Source organism: Papilio polytes, unplaced genomic scaffold, assembly GCF_000836215.1.
Source record: "Papilio polytes unplaced genomic scaffold, Ppol_1.0 DF821511.1, whole genome shotgun sequence".
NCBI classification, from domain to species: Eukaryota; Metazoa; Arthropoda; class Insecta; order Lepidoptera; family Papilionidae; genus Papilio; species Papilio polytes.
In genome coordinates, this window is record NW_013527693.1 from 2793628 (window position 1) to 2803540 (window position 9913).

At 31.4% G+C, this 9913-nt stretch overlaps 2 protein-coding genes across 2 annotated transcripts in view; one reads left to right on the plus strand and one right to left on the minus strand.

Moving 5' to 3' along the window:
* Nucleotides 1-100: 100 nt before the first annotated feature.
* LOC106108466 (coiled-coil-helix-coiled-coil-helix domain-containing protein 10, mitochondrial-like) lies at nt 101-2218 on the minus strand. The gene is made up of 4 exons (XM_013289632.1): nt 2123-2218; nt 1552-1769; nt 1331-1469; nt 101-492 (listed from the first exon to the last, which is right to left on the minus strand). The coding sequence occupies exons 2-4, from the start codon at nt 1599-1601 to the stop codon at nt 256-258; spliced, it is 426 nt and encodes a 141-aa protein (XP_013145086.1). The 5' UTR covers nt 1602-1769; nt 2123-2218; the 3' UTR covers nt 101-255.
* A 316-nt stretch (nt 2219-2534) lies between these two features.
* Nucleotides 2535-9913, plus strand: part of LOC106108594 (transducin beta-like protein 2) — a 61960-nt gene continuing 54581 nt past the window's right edge. Inside the window, exons 1-2 of the mRNA XM_013289831.1 lie at nt 2535-2821; nt 5361-5558. Of these exons, the coding sequence (XP_013145285.1) occupies nt 2674-2821; nt 5361-5558 (346 nt within the window). The 5' untranslated portion in view covers nt 2535-2673. The remainder of the gene's footprint in view (nt 2822-5360; nt 5559-9913) is intronic.

Here is a 9913-nt window from a genome sequence, read left to right on the forward strand (position 1 = left end):
TTCTACAAATTTACAACATAATTGTTCAACTGAAATTATAAATCTACATCACAATAATGCCTCTTAAATAAAATATATTTAATAAAATAAAGTCACTAAAATTTACTATATAACTTGTATTGTCCCTCCACTATAAATTATAGAAGGCGCCCCATAATTTCACTAGTGAAGTAACATTGAGTAAAATAGCGTTTTGAACCTTTTCCGAAAGAAATATGAATTTAAACTAGTGGGGCCTTCTAAGAATCTAATAAATTAGATATGGTTGTTAATTTTGCACTGGCGGAGAGCTTCATTGAATCCCTCACAGAGTGACAGGTCATGCTGTTGTTGGGCACACTCAATGAACTGTTTGATCTCCCATGCGCAAGGGCCCTGCGGTGGTTGGGCCTGGTTGTATACGGGCTGTGCTGCAGGTGCCTGCTGCTGTGGTGCAGGCTCACTGCTGCCACCACTGAACATTCCAGTCAGAGCACTACCAGCGACATGTCCCTGTAACAAGCATAGTTGGAAGACTTTAATAAAGTAAAAGAAATATTTATAAAACAAGTGATTCAATCTCGCCTTACTTTCAAAAATTTTTAAGAAGCGACATAATTCCTAGACTAGTGACTACTAACTAGTATATTATTAAACTTTATTGTTGATAAAAATATGATCCATTGTTTAGAGAGTTAAGACTCCATTGCATAAGAGATATTCTAAATAATTTTAAGATCAATTCCTAGTATAGAATATTCATACAGACATCATATTACTTTGCATCATGTTTCATAAATATAAATCACAGTCATGTTTATCTTATCATTTATAAAGCTGAATATTTTGTTTTGAGCACAAAGAAATCTAGGCAAGAATGATAAAAGGGACTTATGGATATCACATGATTCAATATTGTTTTCCAAAATTCTAGACTTTAAACCTAATAATGCCCTACAACAAAGGTTATATGGTACTGAGGACTTTAACCCCGCAATATGCTTAGTTAACGTTGATTAAAACATAAAAAAACTGGTATTCTTAGTTTGTGTTTCTTTTAGTAATGAAAGTTATCTGTAAAGTAGACAGAAAAACATCTTACAGATAATTATTCCTCTATTATAAGTGCAATTTGCATAAAACGTAAATAAAGTGACACATAAATATTGCGCAAATTTATTTACTTCTAACAACATGATAACACATGACAATAACTTGGCGCTAAGCCAATTAGTCTTAGAAAATTCGATTGAATGTATTAGAAATTTACTAAATTGGTTGCGTAATAAAATTGTAGAAAAACATATATTTCCAATCCTAATATTTACGTTACGTAATTTCTTGTACATACCACTGCTGATCCTACAGCGACACCGCCAGCGGTTGCGGCCATCTGACCGAATAATGAAGGTTGTTGAGGTTGAGCATGGACAGGCCCTGGGCTTGATGGAGGTGCATGAGCGGGCACATTGCTCGGTGGTGGCGCAGCACTGTAATATAAACAAAGTTAGGTTATCATCGATATCGTATATTTCTTGCGAGACATTCAGAATTAAAACGTATTTCTCTTACCGCCGCTGTGGAGCTGGTGGCGGACTTGCTGATCGTCCTCGTCGTGGCATTTTGTTGAATTAAACTCGAGTACAAATTGCAATAAAAACTATCGTAACGAAAACGTTTCACAGTATGCTCCAATAAGAATTGTCACGATCACGATCACAATGTCATTTATAAAATGAATGAATGTCGTTCCGATGTTTTCCAAAGAGTTTTCGATGGATTTCTAGAAACTTTGAATATGAAATAACTGAGTATAACCATCCTTGTCTGGCTTATGACATTTATATTTCACCATTTCACGTCTTGATTAACAGTTCAAATTTTTGGCATGGCACAGATAAAAAACTTAAAGGATTCACAAAAGAAAAGCGAATACAGATAACAAAACTAAAATGATCCCAGACAGACCAACAAAAGTGATTAAGACCACTTAAAAAATTAAGGTGCTATAGTTTTAAATATTTTAATAAAACCTGCTATCACCCATTATATCCATATGTTTACTTAACTAAATGGAAAGGACGAAAAGATAATCAAACTTACAAATGTTATAAAAATAATAATAAAGTCATGAAAATCTTACTTGCTTCTGTTAGGTGGCATTGTGTAAAAAACTTTAAATGTTACATTTTACTTTTATTTTGAATTTAATGTTTGATAGCACAGTTGGACATATTGAAAGGCGAAACGTCTTTTGACGGCTCAGCTTTGGTCTCTGTAGAAAAGATTATTTTATTAGAATCAGCCAGTCATAAACTCAAAAACTCAAAAATAAATATACGAGAATCTCATTGAAATCTATATCCTAATATAAATCAGTGGAAAATATTCAGAAGTTCTGAAAATGTCATTTGATTTAGGTTTCATTGGTTCCGACAATTTTTTTATTTCCCTTAACAATTTATCTAAAGTGAGTGCGTAGAACGGAACGCACTAGTAATTCAAATTGCGCGGCAAGTTTCTGTCAAATGTATCGCAAGGTGCGGTTATCTTTTCATTCACTAGATCTATTATTCACTCAGCAACTCAGTTTAGTTCAATTTTTCGTTACCTCGTTTAGTGATTTTGAAGCCGCGTGACTATCGTGAAATAAGTACAAGATCGGCGATTGTATTTACGACTTTTTGAGTGAAAATGGAGGATATAAAAGCCGGTCAAAATCTGAATATGTTCCTCGTCGGCGGACTTACGATCTTATTATGTTTTATATTACATTTAGTTTATAAAGCCATCTTCTCCACTCCGAAAAGAGATGCATCGCTTACTACAGAGAGCGATTCAGGTAGGTTTCATTTTTAAAAATAGACTTTATAAAAATACCACCAATTTTACATCTTTGTTATTTTAGAAAATATTTTTTTTATAATATACGCTTGATTACAAAAATAAAAACTTGTGTATGCGCAGTGTTTTCTGTGAACTTCGAAGACCTCGTGTTCGAAAAACGCATTGTAGCTCAGTGCATGTCAGTGACCGCCAATTCAATAGAACTTAGAAAATAATCATGAACATATAGTGACTAAAATTATTAAAAAATCAAATAAGTAAGGATGTTTTAAAAACAGTAAAAATGCATTTTACTCATAATTTGTACTTATGTGTCATACATTGTATATTTCTGAGTTATGTTTATGTGGGAAACAGCTGGATAAATAAATTTTGAAGGTAAAAAAGGTCACTGAAATTAATTACAAACAAAAATGTATAACATTTTATTTCTTAAGTATTCTGAATCATATCTGGTGATGTCATTATTACATTTTGTATTACTAGAATTATTTTACCTTTTAATTTATTTGAACTATTACACAAATACATTATCAGTAAATTTAAGAATAAGGAGACAATTTAAACACAGAAATCAGAAGTATTTAATTGAAAAGACTTAAATACATCTTATAAATATATAATAATCCTTGGGATGGGATAGTACATTCTAGAATCATTATTATTGTGTCAAAATATACCCACTAGTTTTTAAAGATTAATTTATTTACATTAATTTGAATTTAATTCATAATAATTTTTCAATCTTAGGATTTCAGTAGGATACAACCTAACTGTAAAAACATGACTTGTACCTCACAATAAAAAACATAAAAAGATTCCTGAGTTGCTTGAAGTTATTTTAAATTAATAAAGAGTTGAATGACCTCTGCATTGAATCCTTTTTGGCTGTAAACAGATATACTATTAAGATTTCTCATTGGTGTTTACTGTCACCTTAAAATAATTTTTGGATGTTTTTAAATGTAAATAAATATTAAATTATCTGCTTTTAACACAAGCTATTACTGTTATCAAATATAAATTTTATAACCAAGTATATTTGGACAAATTTAAATTACAACACTTATTATGATTTAATTTTGTAATATATAGGTTCCTATTTATCTCCCCAGAATGAAGGGTATCTTTTTACAGATTCAATATTTTACATGTTGGATAGTTATCAGACATAAATTGTGAGACAATATTTGTTGGGACAGACCCTTAGTCATATTTTTTTTCTATTTGTGTTCAAGTAAATGACTAACAGAGATGAGTATAGTCAGCTTAGTGCTAATCTTGATCATATTGATGATAAATTTATTATAAGAGTTAATTATATATTAATATGGTAAAAACATGCAAAGTACCACATGATATACCAAGCTATATCAGTGTGTGGTTTGCGGTAAAATAAATTATTTTTGTGAATATATATGAGGTATTGTGTATATTTTTGCCTTTCGTTTTTACCTTTACTATAATCCAACAAAGATAATATAACCGTGGGAGTTTTTTTTGCAGTATTATATGTGTTAAGACTGAAAAAATTCTGACACTTTTTTTGATGAATATATTTCTTATTATAAAATGCTCCAAACCATCTGAATTGAAATCCTACATAAATTTCAAACATGCTTCTATTTATTTTTTTAATTTATTAACTAGGTCAGTGTTGTAGTAATATAGTTGTTTGATTGAATCGAGTACATTTAACGGTATACAATTTACAGTGTTACATACAGAGTACATGTTAGTAATAAAATAGTCATAATAGTACATTGTTCAACAATAGTTACACTATTGTTTCGTGACAATACGCGAGCTTATCTCACTCTGATACGTTTTGATTTTAACGCGTTTATTGTGTTTGTAGTAAATATTGCTTGTGTTTATTAATTTGTGTAATAGAATAATTGTTTGTTTAACATTTAAAGATGATATATGCATTGTGTTGATTGTATTTTATAAAATTCTTGTGGAATATTTCATTATTACTCGTGATTGTAAACGCAGTAATAAACTGGCGAATCATACGCATTTTTACATTAATAATTACACCAAGCGTAGATAAAAACAAATTCTGAAAAAAGATAATCCAAAACATTTGAAATTATTATTTTAATGTGTGTAATACTTTTTAATGTCGAAATAATTATTTTTCCCATTTTCTAATATCACACTCGCAAAGTATTGAATTATGTTTTCTAGCATTTGATAACTTAATTGTGGTCTCGTTTCCGTCATACGTTAAAAATGTCTGCCCTTTTCGATAACGCTTTTGTTTGATATCATATATGTATTTGGTTCGTGAAAAACCAATGTTATTGTGATTAATATATTACTTATTTATGTAAAATCTTGGCTAACTGAATTTATCATAGAAATTTTAGTAAAATAATATAGACGACCCTAACGGTATTTACTTGTAAATAATTGCATGATTTATTTCTTGTTTTACTAACAACTCGGAATAGATCAATAAATTCGTTGTATAAAACTGTCATAGAATTGTCCTTTTAATAACCTGCTGAATTCCTTTTATATTCCAGGTGCTCAAGTAGACGAGGCTGTCTCTGAGGTAGCGCAAGTCGAGAACCGGCCAAGTAAAAGCAAGAAGCGTGCTCCATGGAAGGGGAAAGCGGAGTTCACGCATCCCTGGTTACTGAAGAATCTCAAAGGTCACCCCGGCAACGTGCTCCATATGGACTTCTCTGCGAACGGCAAATTTATGGCCGCCACATGTGATGGTAAGTTGCTATAAATAATATAAGGTGCTGGTGACTAACAAATTATAAACAATTTAATGTATTTCAGAGCGAATATACATTTATTTGTGCGTTAATTGTTTCAAATAAAGATTAAATAAAATTAAATTATAATTTGAAATTATGCTTGAATTAATGCAGTTTAGATTTTCCTTAATATTATTATTTCATATTAATATAGGAGCAATTCAAATGAATATCCTGTAATTTTTAAAGATTTGTATTAAATGAACGCATGTAGATGTTTATATTTATTAAACTATACACCAATGATTGTTATGGTTTAACAAATACAGTTACTGCTACATTTGTTACAATCGGTTACGCTAACTGTTTGCAGTTAAATTGTAGGAGGGTAGCGTTCTGCTTGGATAATCAACTTCTAAAGTGTCTTTTCGATTGCATAATGGTTAACGTAACAGTTCATTTTTTATTTTCGTAGTCAAGTGACTCCTGTCGAATTTTTTTACGAATTTATTCCATTCGATCGTAATTATTATTTGAAATTATTAACGCATACAATTCTAATTTTAATAGAAGTAATTACTTAATACTTTATTTAAATGAATGATTGCTTTATAAAATAGTAATAATGCATTACTAACAAATTAGATTAGAAAAGATCTGTTAAAAACTGATACAATGCTGTATTTTAAAAATCGAGTTATTTTAAATAAAGCACATTTTATAATTATTTAGGTGATAAAGCCAATAACCTTGCCCGTGTGACATAATTTGCCGATATATATGTTAATGACAGATGGTTGAAGGTCACTACGATATGTTACAAATGTTATGCGTAGTTTCTATTATTATGATTACAATCATTTAAACCATTTTATCATGCTTGATAATAATAACAAATATCAGAATCACGAATCACATAATACCTCTTAGGTTTTGAGATTGATTCCTTTTATAAAACTATATAGCTTATAGTGAATGTGATGAAACTACTCTTTATCAATTTAAATTTCATTAAGCGCTTCAATTTTTTTTCTGTAATCCAATTCGTACATCCTTTTTTGCTCTGACACATGGTCTAGCTATGAAACGATACATTTTAACCGCCAGCTTTGGTGATGACTAATCGAATCTCAGAGCAGTCTTACATTGTGCAATATTTATAAATACCTTGGCTAAAGAAAAAGTTGTATCAGTTTTTCGACAGATCTGAAATATTTAAAATATTAAAATTTGTCTATGTGTGTGAACTAACAATAGTCTAAGCAATGTTCGTGTAAGCAATATTAAAAGTATATTTTTAATAATGATTACACGACAATACTGCTGGCTCTTTTAATATACCGTTATAGTATTCCGCTAAGCCACTGTTATGTGTAATTTGGCGGTCCGCCGGTCGAAATCTCTACAAACATATTATAAACATTTATATCTAAAGTATTCATCATGCACTATCAATTTTTATTGCGATGCGTAAAATATTTAACTATAAACCGTATGACTGTATTGATAAAAATAAATTTACCTGTTTAGTATTGAGTTCGCATTAAAATGAAAGACTGATAAGGTTCACAAAACAAGCCTACAGACAAACATACTTATCATTAAATTTAATCTAAGGTTGACGTATATTTTAGACATTTAAGATATAACATCTTGTAAATAAACTTACTAAATCAAATAGTTAAAAAAAAATAGGAATATAGACAGACATAATTTGCATTTAGTATCCTTAATGGTCATGACTTCGAAAGATGTCATTGAACTGGTCTACAGTGATTATAACGGCAGTTTCGAACAGAAGTCTCGTATTTTCTTGTTTAATTAAGAAATATCAATGAATCATTTCGTTGCGAAATGCTTCGAACTTAGCGAGAATGTATAAACGCTTCGTACCGTTACTCATCGATTTTAAAAGATGCTTATTGAATAGCTATTTGTGAGTATAATTATTTAACGCCAGAGTTTCTGAAGAAACACGTAATTTTTGTATAACTTTAAATTCCTTTTTGCCAATAGACAGAATTGTATAATAAATGAAGGCCTCTACTACCATTTATAGTCAGTAGGATTGTCCATGTTCTTAGATACCACAAAATTGTACGGAATATCAATTATGACGGATGATAAAAATATATTGAAGAGTACGGTAATGTACCTAGTCTGTAGAAAAATTACAGGCAGAAGAAATGATGTACAGAACTTTTTATATCTTTCATACATTTCCTGAGATGTTTTTTTGCAAGATTGTTAGCGTTCGGTCATTGCGAGAAATAGATGTGAGTTTGCGCGCGAGAATTTCGCTTTGGTCATGCGATTTCGCGCGGTCCAGTTGCATGTAGCGTGACGTAGGCGATAAGCCGGCAGCCGGATTGATCGCGCCCATACACCGGTCGCTCACCTCGCGTCTACGACCCTGTTCCAACTGCTTTATTGATTCAAACAACCGGCACGCGTTAATGCGAAACATTAATTAATACGTACGAGCCACGCCTCTACGCTTCGACAACGAAAGAACGTCGTATATTTAATGCCCAGTTACGTTACGACTCGTTGCGTAGATTTATGTTTGTGTTAATTGTGTTTAAATAGTTAATGATTTATTGAATGGTTGATTTATTATAGAATAAGATTTTTCTATATTGTGTAATCATACGTTTAAGGTATGTAATAAAACGATTTGCCAACAGTTTGAACTGGTTGTAATTCTGCAACTGTCAATATTATAGTCACGATTATCGAGTAGTTGTTATACTTTCGAAGATTACTCAGAAGTTTTGTACTACACCGTACTGGTAAAGCATCATAAATGAGCTCACCACGTGTGTAAAACCTAAACACGTATAGTATTCATACGCAAGACTTACTTCAAACAAAACATTTGTATAATTGTTATTGGAAATGTTATTTTTGTGTATAACTTAAATAATGAAGTCATCAGCACAGTATTAAATGGATAGTAATTGCTTTAACGATTTGGTCGATGCATCCAAAAACGATCGAACGAATTAGACACATGGACTGATTCACGTTTTTAGGTCTTTGTCTTTATCTACATTTCCCTTTCTTACTGTAAGTTGAAATAAATATTGTTATCTAGACAATACGATTCAATTTATCTTCGTATGCTTCGTATTCATCAATTTAATCTTGAAATTATTTATACTAAAGCTGTCAAAACGTATGATAATATTTGTCTTGAATGACCGGATTTTAAATGCACGATAAACGGTATTTTTAGACACTAAGCAGAAATTTTAAATGTTTTGATAAAACATTTTATTACATACATATTTTTAGATATACAATATTGCTGACTATAAGAGCTGAGTCATATATTTACGGGGCGTAGTTATTTCACATGTAAATTTTTCATTCTTACGCTAAACGCCGCCCTGCATATAGAATAGCCAGCTTGATTGACTAAAACCTAATCCCCTAATGCAGGATAGACACGAGCCCCTTGGTAGAATGTTTTTGATCTGACTGATTTAACATTTATTAATTATTATAGATGTAGTTGTTGATAATATACTATTACGTCTATACAAGTAGTTTTAATTGAGTAAATCTATGTTATTCCGCTTGATTGGTAGGATGATCGAACAGTGAGTAGTATCGCAATCCAGAAGCGTTCTGGTCCGGTAGAGGCGAGGACGTTCGTCTCTTCGTCACGGCCGTTTACGCGTCATCGCCTCAATGTAGCGAACCGTGTTAGACATTATTTGCAAACACCCTTGTGTGCTGTAATATTTAGTATCGATTTATAAACAAACCACTCACGACTACTACGATTGGTGTAAACAGTGTTAGGGTCCGTCTACAATTGATATGGATAATTCTAGGCATAACCCTAGATCGTGCCAAAGTGATTTATTCAAACAGACTTTAACGTTACATATATCAGTTCAGAATCGACTCCACATCCGTTGAATTCAAACGTCATAACACGCTTAAGATAACAGAGATTGATATCAGATATCGAAAAAAAAATTATCTTTAGGCATACGTTCCACAAAATCGTTTGAAAAGTTCGAGATATCAGAACCTGCGCTCGCTAAATTTTAAGACAGGCAAACCACCCACTTAGCTACCGAGAAGAGAGCATTGTTTAAAAAATCTATTTGTTCGACTTAAACCGTGACCCTGTATCGTGTTTAGTATTCAAATGTCGTTGGCAGCGTTATGGTTCCGTATTTATACAACTGAGGGCGGGTGTAACATCGTTCGTTTCTGGTATTAGGGTCAGCCTTATACGTGATGTTTAGTATGCTAACAGTAAGTTTAGATGTGATAAATTTATTTGTAACATGATACCTCTTCCGCTTTTATGGTGAATTTATTACAACAAAGATACATGCAGAATTTATATA

Coding starts and splice junctions, on each gene's coding strand:
- LOC106108466 (XM_013289632.1), bottom strand. CDS start 1,601: ATGCCACGACGAGGACGATCAGCAAGTCCGCCACCAGCTCCACAGCGG. Junction 1,470..1,551: donor CCACCAGCTCCACAGCGGCG/GTAAGAGAAATA, acceptor TTTATATTACAG/TGCTGCGCCACCACCGAGCA. Junction 493..1,330: donor TCGCTGTAGGATCAGCAGTG/GTATGTACAAGA, acceptor TGCTTGTTACAG/GGACATGTCGCTGGTAGTGC.